Source organism: Armigeres subalbatus, chromosome 2 (genome assembly GCF_024139115.2).
Source record: "Armigeres subalbatus isolate Guangzhou_Male chromosome 2, GZ_Asu_2, whole genome shotgun sequence".
NCBI lineage: Eukaryota > Metazoa > Arthropoda > Insecta > Diptera > Culicidae > Armigeres > Armigeres subalbatus.
The window spans coordinates 227,521,073-227,542,050 of NC_085140.1; the positions used below are offsets into that span (position 1 = coordinate 227,521,073).

The following is a 20,978-nucleotide window of genomic DNA, read 5'->3' on the forward strand; positions in this document are numbered from 1 at the left end:
AAATAAGAGTTAATAACATTTAATTGATGTTTAATGAGCATATATTACCGAATGTTTAAAGATTACGTAACTCTTAAAGGGGGAGGGGGTCCTAAAAATGTGCACTTTCATACGAAAAACCATTGTTTTTGATATATACAAAAAACTACAGAGGTAAAAATATATATCAGGTTTCGCGTGGCGTATACAAAGGCATTTCCCTTAAAGAAAGTCCACCAATCACGTAACGTAAAGTTTGGAGATTTCATCACCCCCCTATCTGACACTATTTGTATGAATCCTCTAAAAATTATATGGATCGTCACACATCTCGCAACCCCTCCCAGCTAAACGTTGCGTAATTTATGAATGTTTCTTTTGATTAAATGAAATTATCATTTAGATGAAATTGTGTTTTCGTACTATGTTTAGGTGTACAACAAGTCCTAATACAATTTCATTATTTCGCTTCAGTGCTTTGTTCGCTTCAGTGTAGAAAGGAATTATTCCTTTCTAACACCGAATTACTTCAACTTATCCTAAAAACTTGTGATAATTTCGAATTCTGTCCCTTTTTTCTTAGTTGTGGATCTTTACGCTTTGGAAGAAGTCTTATTTCGGCCGGAGATACGGGTTTGACATCATAACTTGAAGATTCATATGCGTACTCTTGCCCCACCGGTTCCTGCGTACTTTCACCCCACAGTCCCAAAAATTATTCAAGTAATGGTTTTGACTTCTTGGAAAACCAACCGGATTGGTGTTCTGTATCATAAAGTACTCTATACAATAGGTTATTGAAATGTTATAATGTTCACCTGAATGAACGTATATATGGTAATGAAATAATAGTTGCGGAAATCAAATTATTTTTAGCAAAATGACCAAAAAGTTATCTAACTCCATATCTCCCTTGTTGTTTATTCAAATCGTTTACAATTACACATGATAATAATTGGCCAGAATACCTGTGAAACTGATGCAGTGCTGCTAGTTTATCTTTTTTTATTACTTCAAAAAATCGAAAACGTACTCTTACCCCACGTGCACTCTTGCCCCACTCTACTCTAACTGCAAGAAATTAATATGGCTAAAGGCATCGATGAAATATTTGGTACCAGTTATGCAGAGAGGTGTTCGTTCGGTAATACGCATCCTTAAGGTCACTCCTCACGGAATCCAGGTTTCAAAGTGCTCGCGTTTTCAGGGGCACACCACTCGATAAGGAAGTAGCGTACAACTGTCATTTTTATTATTTCACGCATGCTGCAACGCACCAAAGCTAAAATAATAAAAATGACAGTTGTGCGTTGCTTCCTTGTCGAGTGGTGTGCCCTTGAAAATGCGAGTACTTTGAAGTTTGGATTCCGTCAGGAGTGTCCTTAATATTTTTTGATGAAGTTGTTTAATTTCGCCACACCTAGGGTAACTGTACCAGTTTTGGCAATGTTCCTAATTTTGCCAGTTGCTTGCATAACTCCGAAAGTAAAGCAATTTCCGTGGGTTTTATTAGCCGTAACAGGAGATATATCACTTATGCTTCTTCGCTGTGGAAACAGACCGATAGTTTTTGGAAAACATGCATTTTTCAGGGTTGGCCAAATCAGGCACAAAACCGGTACACTTCCCCTACTTGTTCCTGAAAGTTTGCTTCTACTGTGCTGTTATAAGAAAAGAACGCTCAAAGCAAGTAAATCATTATTGCCATCCAACTCGTCAACCCCTCACACAGGGACAAACACAGCACTAGCCGGGGACTGAGTCACAGATCCTTTTTTGAAATCTACGCCTATCAAGTCTAGTTAAATAAGGATGAAATGTATGTATTTTACCTCTACGGGAGGGGTATCAATCCAGCTTTCAGAGGCCCTCCGAGCTAATAAAGCAGGTGAATATAGAAGATAGTCTTCATCTTCTTCTTCCTGGTACCACGACATTTTCACTGATTTTGTTTTATTACTGATTTCCGGCAGTAGTTTTTTCTAAACGTTTGCCTAATTCTGGACACCAAAAGTATTTTTCACATTCGAATAAATGTCTTTTGCAAAAAAAAATCTACATTATTGTATTCAACTGTGTAACAAGTTTTAAAAAAATGATGCACCTCTCTATACTCCAACTTCACTTCACTATATTACTTTTATAAACATTTGTATTATTCATTTGTTTCAGATAATTCATCACACAAAATTTCTCGTCACAAAACACGCTCCATTGAAACACGTTTTCGGCTATCATCAATGTCGTTCCCACACTTTTCGGCCATGAGTTTTGTGACAGAAATGCGACCACAATAACAATGTTGAGAATATTCAAATTTGTCTCATGTACATACACCAGTTGAGACGTATTTTCACTTCCATTACGGTCAACCTACAACTATGACCTGCGTAATGACTGTAAATTATATTCGTTCCTGTTTTCCCTTCATTCCATTGCAGTTCTGGTGGGACTTCAATTCTTCCGGGACATACGTCAGTTAAGCGAGATAAAACAATTGGTCTTATATCAAATACGGTATTTTCTTCAAATTTCTTCAATAGAAAAACGCACAAAATTCAGCTGGTAATATTTTTGACGAACTATAAAGTCGAAATAAGAGACGTAGCAAAGAAAATCAAAAATATACTGAGCTCACAAGTTGCAGTTGAAAAGTTATTTCTAGCCTAAGAAGAGAGAACCATATATAATATGAGCGGGGAGCTTTTCTTGTAACGGTGTACCGATCGAAGATTTATTTTAAAATTTTTAACCTGAAGGTTTTTTTTTCATATGATTAGCAGGGTCTTTTGGAAATCTATCAAAGAATATTGTGGTCGATTTTCAGAAAAAAAAGGACTGTTTAGTATGGCCGAATCGGACTATGGGCTCAAATGTTATGATCAAAATAATATTATTATGCACAAGAAAAGGGTTTTTCCTAACATTTCTTTCTATGGCTCTACATTCCAACTGGAACTTCGCCTACTTTTCAATTTAGTGTTCTATTAGAGAATCCAATCATGGTTCGAACTAGTGAAAAGCGTATCATGGTTTGAACCATTTTGAAATCAGTGGAAATTTAATCTCATTGGCAGGAAATGAACCTAAAACAGTATGAATGGCATATTAAGGTATATTGGAAGAGATAGAATTCATTTAAACGTTCGTACATAAAGCTGAGGTGCTAAAATGGAGCGATTTAAAAACGTCCTAAATTTGCGCTGAATTCCCGCTTCCAGTGGCACATTTAAAAAAAAAAACTCGTAAAGGACGTATTTCATGAGGAGTGAGATCAATATATCAAAAGAAAGCCATTTTTATCTGTAATGGATTGACATTGTCGTGCAATTGAGAAACAGTTTTATATAGTCAACATAATAACATTTATACAAGGTAAAAACTGACCATGGTTTGAACTAAAATGTACCGTGGTGCAGTCATGTTCTACTGCTGTCCGCTGGGAGCGCTGCATGCGCCTAGCTGGAGTATTTGTTTACATTTCCAATATGAATAAATCGCAATTTTCATATCGATAATTCAGACGATTTTCACACGTTTCGAGTTACTAATCTAATGCGAGAAGATGAAGAGCAAAACAAATTTGCTTTTCTATAGGCTTCCTCAGCGTTTCATGCATGTAATTAGTATTATATTTGCTGCTGCTGCCAGTAATTCAAACCATGGTACGAATTTAGTTCAAACAATGAACGGTGTAGTTCAAACCATGGTACAAATAAAAGTTATGTAATTATTAAGTTTTTTCAATGAAACTAAGTTTATCCGACAAAGTTATTACAGTCGATTTTCTACATCTCAATGCTTTTTTTTCTCGATATCTCTCCCTTGAATTTCTGCTAGAATTGAATGAGTAGGGTAACCGTACCCTTAGTTGAGGTAGCACCATTAGTGGAGGTAGTGGGGTTTTAATGAGATTTATCATATTTATACACTTTACGATGGTTTCAGTTGATGCGTCGTGCTTCAAATATCCTGTTGAATGCAACTTATCTTAGGATTTCACTTGAAAAATTATTGAAAACAATGATTTTCCTTAACAAAATTGACTCCCTTGCACCTATAGTAGTGCAACTGTACAAATAGTGGCGAGTCTCATAAGAAACCAATGGATAGCACCACTATGGGAACCAAAATTAATTTTTACCGCCACTAAAGGAACAGTGTACCCATAGTGGTGCAAGCAATATTAAATATTAAATTATATTATTAAATTTTGGTAATTGTTGATGTTTAATGACATCTATCTCATTTTTGCTAGCATCTAGCATCACTAGTTTATCTATTGACTAAGATATTAAAGCTGTAAATTTCCCATAATTATCAATTTAAAAAAATATATTTTCTTTTGTGGATCTACTAATACCTCCAGTATTGGTATTGTAGATCCAGTTGAAAACCGAACTGAGCTCTCGCGACAATCGCATTTTCTCCCGTTTCCGGATGTTGCAACTGAATCGCGAGTAGTGCGCATCTATGCCATAGCCGTGCGCCATCATGCGCACCACTCGCGATGCAGTTGAGACATTCGGAAATTGGAGAAAATGCGATTGTCACGAGAGCTCAGTTCGGTTTTCAACTGGATCTACAATATTGCATTTTTCCACTGCTTGTCATTTTATGTGACGTTCACTTTCATCATGTTTTATGATTACTAGAACTAGAACTAATATGCCGACCAATGGTGGCTGTAGATCGAGAATCCATCAAAACTAAGCAGAGATATGGCCGTTTCCGCAAAAAAAACGGTTCCGGGAACATCATGAGGTGATATCAGATCGGAATAATGCAAATATGATTAACTAACTTCATAGTTTTGCGAGACGATGATTACAGAAACAATTCCAGAATGATAGTGTCCACTGCCACCCTTATAGCAGGTTCCAATGGCCTTCCAGGAGGGGCCGATTTTGGCACCATCTGGAACCATGCATGTATGGGTGTCAAAATTAATGTTTTCCCAAGACGATAAATACAGGATCTTTATTAAAGATACATTTTGATGACTGTAAAGAGCCCCGCACATAGCATACGTTTGCGTTGCGTTTGACAGTTTTCCCATGGGAAATGTGTCAAACGCAACGCAAACGTATCCTATGTGCGGGGCTCTTAAGACTCTCTGGCCAATTTGTAACACGTTCCGGGTGTTCTGCGAAAGTTACATTTGTTCGTACCGTTTTCACGAAAATGGCCATATCTCTGCGTATATCTAACGGATTTTAGATCTGCAGCCAGCATTGGTCAGAATATTAGTTCTAGTTTCCAGGGAAAGTATAAAACATGATGATAGTAAACGTCAGATAAAACGGCAAGAAAAAGAAAAAATGCATTTTTAACATACCCTCGGGAAACCCGAAACATCTGCGGTGGTCAAGGGTCAATCTGAGGTTTTGCATTGGGACAGTATACTAGAAGAGTTTTCGTGTCCGAAGGTCCCGGTTTCATTGAAGTCGGATCATTCTACGCAAAGTTATGCTGATTTGAACTTACACAAAATTTTACCTATCCCAACCTTTTTGTCTAACCCCTGTTGGTTTTCCAACTTGGTGAGCGTATTTATGAACATGTGCTGTTATGGAATTCGACAGTGCATGCTATCTTAGAATTTGAGGAAACTTCCCTAGCAGCATCCATGTTCTACAAATATTTCTGCATCTCATATGTGACCAGATTCAGTCACATTCAAGTTACTGCAACCAGTTTCGGTCCATCTGTGCTGCTTGGGTTCATCCCCTTTATATGATTTTCTTCCAATATCTGTTTTTTCGAGTGATTTATATTGCATATTAATTAACTGCCCCCATATTGGTTTATAAACCTCGAAATTTAAAAAAATCTAAATAAATTATGGCTTCGCACTGTGAATAAAAATGGTCTTATTTCTTATGGAACGTACACACGGTCAAGCAGTTCAACCAACATTGACTCCACCTCCCGTTTATTCAAACATCCATGAAGTTTTCCCAACAGCGGCAAGAACAATCAGTTTATTTGACCAACAATATCACTCACGAACGACCGAAGCGCCAACTTGAGCACCAACCATCAAAAATATATGGGGCTTTGTGCAACTTCACTACAAATGCTCAAACATGTTCGGCGAACCTTGACTCCACCCCCGACAACTCAAACCAAAATCAAACCGTTTTAATTTTTTCCAACCGTGCCGCCAACTGTCAAATGATTGTTCGAACAACTTCACACACGTTCCAACAAAGCAGCAACCGAAGCGTTTTCTTGGAGGTGGAGTCAATGTTCGTCAAACTGCTTGACTGGTGTGTACGTTGCATTATGTGTTCAAGTCTTCCAAGGCATCAAGTCTCTATACTTCCCTACTCCCAATCGACTCAGCCCGGCGAAAAGAGCAAATGTCTATCTGTCCATGTGTATGTGTGTCCATGCACAAAATCCGACAAAAATATTAGCAAATTTTTCACATAGAAGGTAGTTTTTTCATCCTTTTGTAACACCAATATGTTAAGAAATCTGATTAAAGAAGAGGTTAAACAGTCACATGATTACTATTTATCCAAAGAAAGCCGAGTAGAAAAAATGCAAAATATATCCAAAAGTCCGAAAAGATCCATTCAGGTTTCAAAAAAACATCATCTATACTGATACTATGTTAATATAAAGGCGTAAGATAGGCGAACATGTTTGGTGTATGTATCACACCGAGGCGAAATTAAACGGTTATATAGAGAAAGGCATTATCGCAGGGAGATAAATTTGCTTTTTTTTTAAACTAAATTCACGAATAGACCAGTCGTCGAGTAACAACGGTAACAGCGGAAAAACAAACCTGGGCTATTTTCAGTTCGTACACGCATGCGCATATGCTTTTATTGTAAGCATATTGGCAATTCTTCATAGCATCGTGAAGATCTTATATCATATACCTAAGTGGCAAGCCAGAGCGACGCGACAGTGCAATTTGACAGCCTGTTGATAATGATTGTTTTTCTTTTACGTGAGTCGCGTCGCATCGCGCGTAGCGTTTACTCTGACTTGCCCCTAAGACGAACAAATGACAAAGAGTGTTAATAAAATACGGCATGGTTTCTCTGACTGAGGATCAATATCTCCACTTAAGCAGGGGTATCATATCCGATTTATTCGAACAAAAAGTAATTGTTTGGGTAATCGGTATGAAATGCGCCTTAAACCAAATCTAAAGCAACTGAAGCCGAACAGCATTCATCGTAATATCAAAGTTGCTTTTCGCAAAGCTTTTTAATTAAATAACACTTGTTTGCGTTGAATGTATTGTTAGACTTTCTCGTATACTAAGTATACGTATAAGCTATACGATTACTACAAAACTTTACTTTTGATAGAAGGCTCAGAGACCCATTGTGATATATATTAATCTACTCAGTTGAGGTGATGTCTGTTAATTATGTGTGTATGTAATTCCGGCAATTAAACTGCAACATAAGTGAGGAAAAATAATATAATACAAAATACGTATTAGGAACTAGTTCTACAAGACGTCGTCGAACCGTGGGCATGTATGTATTTTGATACCAGGAGTTAGGACTTACGGCAGGATTGAATGCCGGCTCAAAAAGTGAAGATATCCCAACTAACGGGTTTTCAGAGTTGATTTCGAGCTAGGAGCGGCCAGCAAGCTCGCCGGACCTGAACCCTATGAATTTCAATGTCTGGAGTATGTTGGAGGCCACGTCTGATCTAAAACATCATGTTTTTTTGCGCAAGTCCTGGTGGCATCAGGTAAAATAACGCAAGAGCACCTGCGGGCCTTGGACGATGCGTTCCTCCATCGTTTGTGACGAATGGTTAAGCTCAAGGACGAAAAAGATTAAATTGACCAGTAAACTTTCAAAAAGTGATATGTTTTCTTGTGAAATTGAATGAAATTCTGATGATCAATTTATCAGTTTAATCTAATGTAGCACTTCAATTGCTGAACCCTGTATGTGTGTGTGATTTTTTTGAAGTTGATGAAGTGACTTCTTTTGTTTTGAACAAAATATAACTCGAGTAAATTCTGTTGCAAATTCGTGAAAAAAAATACAACTTAGCAGTATTCCATTCTGTTCGAATTTTTTAAACTACGACATCTGTTGAATGTTTCAATTTCATTTCCTTAGGGCCCTTAGGGCATCTTTAGTAATGTTACAGTTATAGTTATATTTATTTCCCAAGTTTTACATTTTATAACTGTAAAAGATATAGAACAAGAAATGCATCTTCAGTAGCAGTTATAAGCTGCACATGTTTTATACTGTAAAACGAAAAAATAATCTTCCGAGGCCAATTCAAATGTCAAACTGTTATGATGTCGATGAAATAGTATTTTTTGTAGCTGATGATGTCATCTTATATTGTTTTGAACGAAATAAAACTCGAGTAGATTCTGTTGCAAATTCGTGCAACAAATACAACTGAGCAGTATTCCAGTTATAAATTTCCCGACGAAACTGTTCGAATTTTTAAAACTATAATGTCTGTTGAAGATGGCATTTTTACAGTTTCAATTTCATTTCCTAACTCCCATACGATTTATAACTCTACTACTCTAGCTACTCTTAGAGTGAAATCAGCAGTGATTCAGTTTGAATATGAGCCAAAATAGAACAAACTCACATGCTTCCCCAGCAGTGTTCTTTTCTTGTTCGATTGTTTTTCCTTTAAATGAAATGATTATGTTGCTGCTGAGGAAGGCGCGGTAAATGCAAAGTGGATTAATCCGTACATAAAATGACGCATTCATGCACCAAAACAATTGAAAAATATTTGAATCTCGTGATTCATTCGTGGTTCAAATCTGCAGAAAATAGAACTGAGCGGTATAACAGTTTTAAGCTTTTGAATCTCGACTGTTATAAAAAAATGAATCTTGAGCCACTGCTGGGAAAGTGCATGATTCAGATTCATATTCAAACTGACAGCCCCGAACGATTTGAATCACTGCTGATTTTACTCTAAAGATGCCCATAATATTTATAACTCTACTAAAGATGTCCTGGCGTATTTTATGAAAAAAAAATATTTTTCTTATAGGTAACGTCGAAAAAACGGTATATTGGTAAAAATTTCGATGAAACCCGTCCATTGATTAATTTTTACAGTTTATTTGATGTCTTAACTTTATTGTAAAACTTTGATGCGGCATGTTTATGTCTATATTTTTTGTGCTGGTATTTTAAATTCTCTGGAATGATGAAATTTTTAAAAATTCTGGAATTTGATGGCAGTTTCATGCACGAAGATCCAATTGCCTGGAAATGATTTTTTGGCTGCGGAAACAATATGCCTTACTTCGAGTGTTACAAACGATTCAGCAGAACGAGCCCTTGGACTAACAAGGGAATACAATGAATTTGGTCCAAAGTCATCTGATAATGGCCGTATCACAAAAACGTAAGCATCAATGTGGTTCTAGACCGGGGAACAAATCTTGGTGCTGAAACATGGAGCGCAGGCGAGTGATTCGGCTTACAAGAAGCTGACCCAAAACCTCCTGCAGTGTAAACAATTGGATGAGGTCATGGATGTAGACGACATCGTCTCTGCCGTTAAGTCGCAATGCGGTACTGAGGTGGGGAAGACCTCTGTACGCCTAAAGGGTGGACCATTATGCACGCAGGTAGCCTATTTCAAGTTACAAGTTGCAGAAGCTCAAAAGGTCCTGAGGCGGAGGCGGCTGGTCAGTATGCCCAATAAGCATACTCCAGTCAGCTTCAGTGGATAGGTGCTATCGGTGCTTATAATCTGGACCTAGGTCCCATGACTGTAAGGGTCCAGACTCTAACAACCTGTGTCGTCGCTGTGCTGAGGAAGATTACAGCTGAATCTTAAACATTGTGCAACTGCCCAGCAAGGCCTGTCGCCATTACCCCAGTGGTAAAGACCGCCAAGATAGATCCAAGCAGAAAAGGCGAGGTTCGATACTGTGCGTTTGTGACACTTGATATGAAGTAATTTCCAGAACCGTGTACTATTATACAAGATCGATGCCGGTTAGAAGGGGTCCTCCTTGGCCTTGCGGTAAGATGCGCGGCTATGAAGCAAGACCATGCTGAGGGTGGCTGGGTTTGGTTCCCGGTGCCGGTCTAGGCATTTTCGGTTTGGAAATTGTCTCGACTTCCCTGGGCATAACAGTATAATCGTGTTATCCTCACGATATACGAATGCAAAAATGGTAACTTGGCTTAGAAACCTCGCAGTTAATAACTGTGGAAGTACTGAATGAACACTAAGCAGCGAGGCGGTAATGTCCCAGTGGGGGATGTAATTCCAATAAGAATAAGAATGCAGAGAAGTAGTCCTGCATTTGACGCAAAATTGAGTAAAATTTCCGCGGGAAGAAAAGAGTCGGCAATACATTTCTCGCGCTTAGTTTCATAGGGGCGTAACTGTATTGATCGATTTCTCTTAATCGATTCTATATTTTGTTAATAACTCAATTGTTTCAAAAGCTACAACCGTGATTGTTGATTCTGGTGCAAGATATAATCATTCTTTATCACCCCAAACAATTAAATCATCGATAAACTAGCGCAATTCGGTACAATAATAAAAAGAAAACATCGACTCAGTCACTGAGTAGATTAAAGTTAGAGTGTAGTGAATTCCCTCCCCGATTCGGTAGATTGCTGAACTGTTGCATTGGGTATGGTTATCCCGCGTCTTTCTTTGTGGTGCCGTTCCCGCAGATATGGCGCTTTTACTAAGTGGCTCGTTTGCGTGCTCACTGGTTCTGTCGGGCGATGCACTGTTCGATGGTGCTGGCGCGGGGTTGGTGTGTTGGAGACGCGTTTATCGCGCTGGTGTTGTTGTATAGTTCTGGCGGGCGTCCGTCGGTATTGGCTTAGTGTTGATGGGGGTTAATATTATGCTAGTTTCGTACTATTATTGTCGGTTGGCGCATTGTTAAATAGAATTATTATATCGTTGGATACTTGTAGATCCTAGATGTCGTCAAGGCGGTGTGATAAACATCGGGTGGCACGTGGCGTCTGTGCTCGTGGCAGCGCCAGCGGTGTGGTGATAGCGGTTGCGGGGCAGTTAGGATTGAGTTTAAATATTAACAGATGTAGGATTGAATAAAACAATTATAACCTTCGGGTTCATACTGTGGAGACTATTGACAGCGTTGAGGATAAGCTTTTAGTTAGAACTGAATTAATTTATCCGATTTGGAATAGATTGAATAGTAGGTATATATGGACTTATAATTACCAATAATGGAATAATATATACAGCTACTCTTTTATTAAGTATTGAGGATATGTTTTTAGTTAAGTTGAATAGCAGATATTGTGTTTGTTGTAAGAATAATCACTAATGTTTTTAGGGCCGGCGAATGAAAGCGGCTCTATTCTTTTATCTGCCTCTTTCCAGACGACCGATGATGAAGAAATTACTTCAAGAAAATCTCATATTTCCGGTATCTGTAGTAGTATTCATAACTAAAACTCCTGCGTTCACAACATGATGACTTCAAGGACAATTCCCAATCCCTCCTCTATGAAATGTGAACTGCAGATGAGTGTTCCATTTATATTCAATTGCGCTGTGCAGAGGGTGCGTTGATATTACCAGATTAAGCAGACATTCCGGAAATTTAAAAAAAAATCTTACAAATTTTGAGCAATTTCCTAAGAAAATCCAAAGAATTTCCTACAGACATTCTCAAGAATTTTCGAATAATTTTCCGTTGTAATTCGGGAGTATTTTCAGTGAAAATTTCGGTGAATATCTTGGACAAATTTCGGAGGAGTTTTCAACAGATTCTATAAGAATTTCGAATATTTTCTATTAATAGTTCTGAAGAAATTTCACCGAAATGTGGAAATAATGAAGAAGATTTCTTTGTGGAGGAAATTCCGAAAATATTCTTCTAGGACTTTAGAAGTATTTCTCAGGGACTTTCCGGAAAATGTTCAGAGGAAATTACGAAGGGATTCTCACGGAATTTTCGATGAGTATTTTCTATTTAGGTATTTTCTCAGGGACTTTCCGGAAAATGTTCAGAGGAAATTCCGAAGGGTTTCTCGCGGAAATTTCAAAGAACTCTCCAACTCTCTAGAACAAATTCCAAAAAGCTTCCAAGAATTTAAAAATTTCAAATAATTCCCCGTGCAAATTCTAAACAATGTCTTGTGTACACCCAACCGGTGATTGTTAGATTGTCTAACAATTATGTATAAGAATCTAACAAAACCTGTATAAGAACTGGGCATATGCGAAATTGTTAGATTCTTATACAAAAAATGTAAGCTCTAAAACAAATATTGTTAGAAAAGCATACAAAATTGTTAGATTCTTATACAATACTTGTATAAGAATCTAACAATTTCGCATATGCCCAGTTCTTATACAGGTTTTGGTAGATTCTTATACAGAATTGTTAGAAAATCTAACATCCGCCGGTTGGGTGTAGCTTCCAAAGAAGTTTCTGTGGACACTCCAAAGTTTTGACGTAGGACTTACGTCTCTCTTTACTGTACCGGGTGTCATTTCAAAATATTGAAATCGACCGCGTTACGCTGTGTTGAAAGATTTTAAACGTTGATAGCGTTCGTCTCAGTGGACGAATTTCTGCGGTAAGCCCCTCAATCGACAGATTTCAAGTATGCCTTTCATGTCCATGCTTGATATGACCCGAAAAACTTGTTTCAATAGGCATGAAACTGTTTTCAATGAAAAACATTGAGCTCAAGGGAACCTATAAATATGGGTACCGCATAATTCTTGCATCATTCCATTACCACGTTCTGATTGGTGCAGACACCAGCAAATGAGCAGCCGCTGGGTCTGCCGAGAAGCCATAAAATAGCGCAACGCGGTTTTTTCCTTTCATTCTGACCGGGACAAGCGAAGCAACCACATCATCGATTGAACAGCACTCACACCAGGGAATGAAGTCTGCACCGACCGCATTTTCGGCTCGACACCATCGAAGCAGTCCACCCTACAGACCAAAAGATATTTTAGTTACTAGATAAAGATTAGATTAGCTCCCCTATCCTCGACAGCAAAAGATGTTCCGGACAGCGACGACAGCGACAATCTTTATCTAGTAACTAAAATATCTTTTTACAGACCCGACAAAGCAGCAATGCTGAGCAGATACCGGCAGCAGCAGCAGAGTCGAGCCGAGACCGGCCGGCATCGGTGATGAGCCGAGACAGGCTGAAGAAAAGCCACATGATGCAGCATGTATGTCCAAAAAACATGCGGTTCTTCAGAGAACCAATAATAGAGATCAATATCAAAGCTTTCAATATCATTCGGGATAGAAATTGTACTCCAATATTCTAGTGATAAAATTTTATGCGTGATTTTCATAAATAGCGACTTCGGTTGACCATGCCTAAAAAAAACATAAGATGTCCAAATCTCTCACATAATATTTGGATATTTGGATTAAAAAAAACAGCTCAAACATTAATAAACTATCAATCGATTTTTCGCACACAAAGTGAACGTGACTGAATGATCGTCCCATGTTACCAATTCTAAATCTTATCACCCGAAAACCCATGTCAGGGTGTTTCCTTCCATCTACTACTAACAATGTTGTCTCAGAAAAGAACATGTACTTCTCACCTGAACTGCAATTCTAAGCTCGCTTGCCCGGCTTATTGGCCTGTATCAAGCGAAAAGTCCTGTTAGGAAGTAGACGCCAGCAGCGAGCAACAAGCGTAAAAAAGAAGAAGTCCTTCTCGAACGCGTTGATGATGATGACGCTTTGGCTTACAAAGAAGCGGGATACAAGACACTGGCTGATTGGCCCACCAATTGGGAAGCAGAGAAGATTCAAAATAAGGTATAAAAGAAAAGTGCATTCGCACGCAGAGCATTCAGTCTTTTTTATACCACCACTAGAAATTCGCGGTTATTTGAAAAGATCGTTTTCTTACCTTTTGGACTTAGCCGAAGCAAACAGCCTTTTTCAAGGCTCTAAGAGTTATAAATAATGTTCTCCTTCAGTCGCTATCGCACGGATTAGGAGGCCCTACATCCCCTGCTGGGCCAACTTGTGGCTTATTTCAGGCAGTCCTTCAGTGGGAAGGTTGCCACTGTCGAGGCTAATCAGGGGGAGAAGGTGGAGCACGAAATCCCTACCCCAACATGTGCGACATCTGGATTTGGTTCTAAACTGTAAACAACAGTGTTAATTCTCTACCACCTTTTTATTATGGCGAGGCAATTTTTATGCACACTTTTGTTTTCGATATTTTGACAAAATTAAACACTCAATCATGCAGCAATATAACGATGTGGTATGCTTGAGATACCTGCTTGATTGTAGGGACTCGAAAAAGAATTTATTTGCAGTAACTAACCGAAAATAAAAATGTTCACATAAACGATTGCGCCCTAACACCGGTTCTATGCTTCGATGCAGAGTAAACGAGCTTTGTTCGCCAGTGACAGGCGTATGAGGCCCTTGAGGCTAATATTCCGTGACCGGACAGATACTTCCTTAATTGTTTTTGATGATTCTTGTTCGAGGTAGATTTGATTTCTGTGTCGGTTTGATGAGAAGATTTTGCCAAGGAATGGTATGCAACGCCGATTATTTATCCAAAATAGCTGATGTGAGAAATTTGGACATATTATGTATCTTAAAGGCATGGTCAAGTCAAGTCCTACGTCCACTTAGCGGTTATGTCACAGACATTACCCACTGTTCGTTTTTATCATGGAATCTGCAATGAATTTCAAGTGGAAATACTGAAAAGTTTTCTAAATGATTTTTTAAAATGCTCAGAAGAGCTTACCTGCTCAACACGGAAGAACTTTTTAGAGAACCCAACAAACATTCACTAGTTTAACTAACATCAGTGTGATGATTCAATTCAGCACTGTGTTGAATAATGTCTGTATTATTTCTTACCGCAACTTCTGTTCAGGCTTTGTTCACACAATTTTGGAGAAGTTATACAGCTACAACATCTTATTTTGGAAAACAACTTTATTACCTGATTTGTTAAATCTTTAATAAGCATTTTACTAAGCCTTAATTCAGCTACATGTAAATATTTCGAAAATAATAACGTATTAAGTGTAACATCATCAAGATCTTTATTGAACGTATGTTGATGAAATTCGCTATTTTCATATAATAATTTTAAAATCTTTCTAAATCGGGTCTCGAACTGCTGACATTTGATCATCAGCCGGTAACGTTGTCATCCGCGCCATCCAACATACATAATCGTATGGCTGAATATGAATCATGATTGGACTCTTATTCAACAAGTCAATCTGTCAAACTACAGAGTTAATAACTGTAGAAGATTTTTATTTCAACCATTGTTCAGCCAGTCATAACCATCGAACACTAATAGTGTTTGTGTGTCTGAGATGATAGACAAGCTCATTGATGTTCGAATGCTAGGTAAAAACTACCGCGAAAAATGTTAGTTTGTTTTGTTTTTGCATTTTGAAAAAATAAAACCAAGTTTTATTTTGTTTACAACACTGCGTTGCGGGCTCCAAGTTGTAGTTTTATTTTGACAGCTATAAATTTTATAACATCAATTCCAGCCATCGCGATTTTCTTTCAAACGGAAAAAGCATAACCTATTACCTATAATGTTTTCTTCCACTGTGCGATAGATCCGACAAAGGTGAAATCCAATGGTTAAGAAGGATAAAAGTTAAGAAGAATGTCTAATGCTTGCTTATTAATCTACTACTCAAACTCAATTCGGCCACCCTTTTAGAGCATCACATCATAGTCGAACAGAGAATTTAGAAAATTATTATTTCAGCACATTGATAAACTTCTCTAAAGTGCTGAAATGTGATAAAACTAAAACGTTAGTTCGACTTCAAATAAAGGTGGTAAATAAATAAATAAATAGGCCAAGTCGAATATTAGTTGAATCAAATGCTGAAATGAAACCTGTCTAGCGAATTATTCAGGATCCATCTTATTCAACTATGAAGATCACAAATCTAGATTGCTTTGAGAATAGGTCGTATGTGCAAACGAGAGATTCTCTTTGGTCACGCTCTCTTTCGCTAATATATGGGCTAGTTTTGCATGTTTTGCAACATTTCCACTTCAGCATGACAGACAAAGCTATTGTCTTTGGATATCTGCCGAGAAATTCGAAGTAAACTTATGTAAAGTTTTGTAATAATTGAAAGAGAATAGATCCAAAGAGAGACTCTCTTTTGCACATACGACCTATTTTCAATGCACTCTAGAAATAAACAATAATTCAACTTAGATACTTATTTGTAGCTTGTCGTTGTTTGTTGGGAAATCTGGAACAGTTTTACGGCAAAATGTAGACTATTCCTTCAGTGAAATTCATTAGTATTTTTTTTCTGGAGAAATTTTAAAGATTCTCACGTTTAAGTCTTGCAAAACATTCTGGAGAATTTCAAATAAATTAATACAAATTCACTCATTTAATTTTTTAATTTTTAATTTTTTAATTTGAAATTTATAACGATACGATAATTAACGATAAACTACGGACAAAATTAGCTCAAATCCTATGTTCGGTTGCATATGAAAAGCTTGTGGTAGATAAAAGTGGGTTATGCCGGAAACTAACTTGATACTTTGAATTGCTCTGATTAAAGCAGAACTCGTCATCTCCTAACTCACACACCAATTGAGTCGCTTACTCCGATGTATGTGTAATTAGTCCTACAAAAGGTTTCAAAATTCCATCATCCGAGCTAGCGATTTTTGGATTTCAAGGTTTTAATTATATCCACGGAATTCAAATTGAACATGAGTTATGAAGAATTCTTATTGAAAGATTTAAGATAAATAAACGCAATAAAAAATGATCATTTCTATGAACATTGAAGTTGCTCCGTCTCTCCTTTATGGAATATTTATGTGCCAAAGGAACGTGACTTGAGAAAATTTTCAATGCTCGAAAAATGATTTAGTTTTTAATACCTAATATTCCGGCTATAACTTTTATCGTCATTTTCAATAAAAAATAATGGGCAGCAACTTGATGCAATACATCGGTTAAGGATAAATGCCCATAAAATGAGTTTTTGAAAAGCATTTTGCATATAAAAAATTGTATTTTTGCCTTAGCTGCTGAGTCCATAATCTGATTTCTCATAGGAAATAATGAAACAGGATTCTCCGTCCTATGTGAGTAAATAAGTTAGAACTAAATGTGCCAAAAATAAGTGAATTTTCAATTTAATGCATTTTACGAATAAAAAAATAGTCTCCGGGCCGCTTATAAAAAGTTTGTTTTTTGTAGAAAAAAGTATATTGACCAAAACTTCCGAGCCAAGATTCCGATCAGCCTAACACAATTTGTTGCGAGCAAAACTAATTGAAAAGTTGGCGAGACTTGCCTCTCTTGCGTAAAAAATGTATTTAGCTAGATGGATCAACTAGGTCCGAGCTCGTTGACAGACAAAGAGAAAACAAATGTATTTCGATCATAGCTTCTGATCCCGTCAGTTCTCAATAGAAAGCAATCGGTCGGGACCCCCCTTCGAACGCTACTTTTTATTTATTTATTTATTTATTTTTTCACTCGTCTCGAAAATGTATTTTGGCCATAACTTCTGAGCCCATAGTCCGATTCGGCCAATTTTCAATATGAAACAATATGACAGGATTCCACGCCGAATCGATTAAAGATAAGTGCTTTCCACTCGACTTTTTTTTTCTAAAGAAAATGTATTTTGGCCATAATTTAATCTGGCCAATTTTCAACAGGAAATAATGAGACAGGATTCTGCGCCGAATGCTACTTGTTGCAATCAGATAAGATAAGTGCTTCAAAAATGAGCTACACTTTTTGAGAACTTTTGTGCACATACACACAGACATCACCTCAACTTGTCAAGCTGAGTCGATCGGTATATAACACTATGGGTCTCTGGGCCTTCTATAAAAAGTTAGTTTTCCTCTTTATTCTTTTTCGTTCTTCCTTTTTCGCCTTCTATCCTTTTCACTTCTCTTTCTTCCTTTTGTTTTCTTCTATCTTCCTTCTTCTTTCTTTTTCTTTCTTCCTTCTCACTTCACAATTTTTGCTTCTTACTTACCGGGTAGAAGCCGTGATATTGATAACAAAACATGATATTAACTTGTTTGAAATAAGAGTAAAAATAAAATAACAAAAATTTGCACCGAAATATCGTAAAAATATGAGGTTTTGCTATTAACAAAAACAAACCAATGGCTCAAGATATTTATGAGTTCTTGTGAATGGCAAAACCTGATATTTTTGTGATATTTCGGTGCAAATTTTTGTTCTTTTTGCTTGTTATTTTTACTCTTATTTCAAACAAGTTAATATCATGTTTTGTTATCAATATCACGTTTTACTGTTGATGAGCTATTATCGTCTACCCGGGTTCACACTTTCCTTTACATACTTCTCACTTCTTTTAGCCGTTTCTCACTTCTCACACATTATTTTTCTTTGCTCACTTCTAACTTTTCTCTATTCCCTTCCTACTTTTCATTCGGCCTAATGACCCAGCATCATGTTTTTAACAGATTGATATGACATGACACAATGCTGGATAACGCGTACCGTTGGTATTTCGCGTATCTGCAGGAATAAAATAGACCTCATTTCGCGGTCCTTAGCTCTTACCCAGCATCTCATATCCCTACCTTCCCGTAGTGCCGGCCGGGATACGAGCAACCTTACGAGCAACGGGTTACCAATCACGGTGGGAACTATGGTCGTATGCTGACAAGGAACATCTGGTTTGCTCCTCTCTAGAGGCGCAAATCTGATCAAGCGTCTGTTCTCTATATGGTCATATGGTATGTGTTTTTTTTACAAGGGTGAAAGGCCATCAAAAATCTGCGCGACAGACATCTCGAGCATCCACACTATGCTCGAAGGCGAACAGGGATGGGCTCACCTGCTAAAAAGGTGCCTCCCGGATAAACCGGTTCCCGTAAGACAAGAGGACAGGTGTCAGCTCTAGTGTCAGATGGACAGGGAAAACCAAGACCCCGGGAAGGCGTATACAGTGGCGAGCTCATAGGCTGGTGACCGGCAAGCCCCTACGATATTGTCGTTTCACACGTGGTGGGTGTATGGCAACCGACGTTTTGGAGGTGAGGGCTCCTGTGAGGTCCGGCGGGATCACCCCCGCTCACGGATAGCCCGAAATCCGATGATTGCTGCCTAGATCTCTTCATGTTTTTAAAAAGTATTAAAAACTCAACCGGTCAGCTCAGAATTACAATTCTAATGCTGTATTGTATTTTTTATTTTTTGATTACTCTGAAATTTTGCATATACATTCAATGTGATCATAAAACATAATTTGCATCATTGGTTTGCCATTTTGACTGGTTTGCCTAACTTGTGACAACACTTTCAAAATAATTTAATTTGAAAACGACTTGTCCGATCGTTTTGGTATCTTCGGCAATATTTTAGGTAATCATTGGGGCTATGTGAAAAAATATACATTGTGAAAAAGAAAATTCAATCATTGGAAATAAAACATAAAAATCGATTTCCTCAAAAACGTAATATTCAACTGTCATAAGACGAGTTTATACAATCCCATTGAATTCCACCACTTAAGTGGTGGAATTCAATGGGATTGTATAAACTCGTCTTATGACAGGTGAAAACATTCCACTAAAAAGCTCAAAATAATTTTCTTATCAGTAATATTCAATATTTTTTACTTTTTGATATATTGTAGAAAACAAATGCATTTTTTTTGCACTATGGGTCATAATGGAGAAATTATGGACAAAAAAGTTATAATATTTTCAAATAAGTTGGTTTTCCAAGGTTGAATAGGTTGAACACCTTTTCCTTTGGAAAATTTTGCGTATTTCATAAAATCGAATCGATAACAACGTAAAAAAAAATTTCGACCATTTTTGAAAAACAAACTTATTAAAAATAATTATTTTGTTCATCATTTCTCCATTATGACCCATAGTGCAAAAAAGTACATATATTATCTGCTACAATTGATATATGAAAAATATTGAAAAATTCGTTTTTGAGAAAATCGACTTTTTAATTTCATTTTCAATGATTGAACTTTTTTTTCACAGTGTATATTTTACGTAGCCTTAATGATTACCTAAAACATTGCCACCAAACACCAAAACGATCGGACAAGCCGTTTCCAAGTTAATTTTTTTTTAAAGTGCTCAAGGTGTTTTTGCTTAGGCCCTCGTCATAAGTTAGACTAGAGACAAAATGATCACAAAGAATGTATATGCAAAAACGGGCTTGGTAGTGCAATGCCTCATAATTTTCTTCATGTAAATTATGTCCATTTTTTCTAGCCTATGCTCCATGTTCTGAAACAAATGTTGCATTCGTGCTGGGAGTACATTATGGTTGCCGTGAAGGCAACCACACACCCACAATTTTTTTCGCCGAAAATCAGCTAAATTTTGCCGAGCTGATAACTCAACAATCATTTCAGTAAAATAAAATTACCGGAACTTTCAGCAAACTGAACTACTGGCATATCTGTTAGTCGTTTACTGAATCATCAGCTTGGTATGCTGAACACGCTAACCTGGAATAACTCAGTCGCTGGGTCGTTTATACCCGGATTTTTCTGATATTAGCAGTTGTCAAAATCTTGGTATGTCAACAAAATGGATCTGAGTCAGACGAACCCGAAATCTGGGTAACTGGGGACCGGCGTCGATGTCGCATGCCAGAATAAATGTTGGATTTTTTTCGTAGAATGTAGCAAGAAACAGGTAAGAAGTGTTAAATATATCATGGCGAAGCATTGTCGGCACAGCCGGCAAATGATATGATATGATATATATGGGGATTTTGTTCTATTTAATATTTTTTACACAATAATAATTTTCTGGAGCGAAAAGAGCTGGGTACCGGTTACCCAGATTTTTTCGCTTGTACGGTTACCCAGATTTGAGTCAAGGTACCCTTACCCATATTAGAGTAACCACGGTTTTGCCGAATCTGGGTCACTTTGACATAATTTTGGGTAAATCCAGGTTAGCGTGAAAATTACGCATTTCGGGCTGGAATATGATTTGACAG

General features: G+C 37.4%; 1 protein-coding gene across 10 annotated transcripts in view; it reads right to left on the reverse strand.

Annotated features, from left to right (window-relative positions):
- Positions 1–20,978, reverse strand: part of LOC134211809 (uncharacterized) — a 105,744-nt gene that overhangs the window by 12,434 nt on the left and 72,332 nt on the right. Inside the window, exons 1-2 of one of the 10 annotated variants that reach the window (XM_062689078.1) lie at positions 2,315–2,601; positions 1,812–2,017 (exon numbers count right to left, since the gene is read on the reverse strand). The exons of 6 other annotated variants lie outside the window; for them this stretch is intronic. In XM_062689078.1, coding sequence (XP_062545062.1) covers positions 1,812–1,916 — 105 coding nt within the window. In that variant the 5' untranslated portion in view covers positions 1,917–2,017; positions 2,315–2,601. Of the gene's footprint in view, positions 1–1,811; positions 2,602–20,978 lie in introns of those variants that run through there. 3 more of the 10 variants (XM_062689077.1, XM_062689080.1, XM_062689076.1) reach the window with 3 other exon arrangements.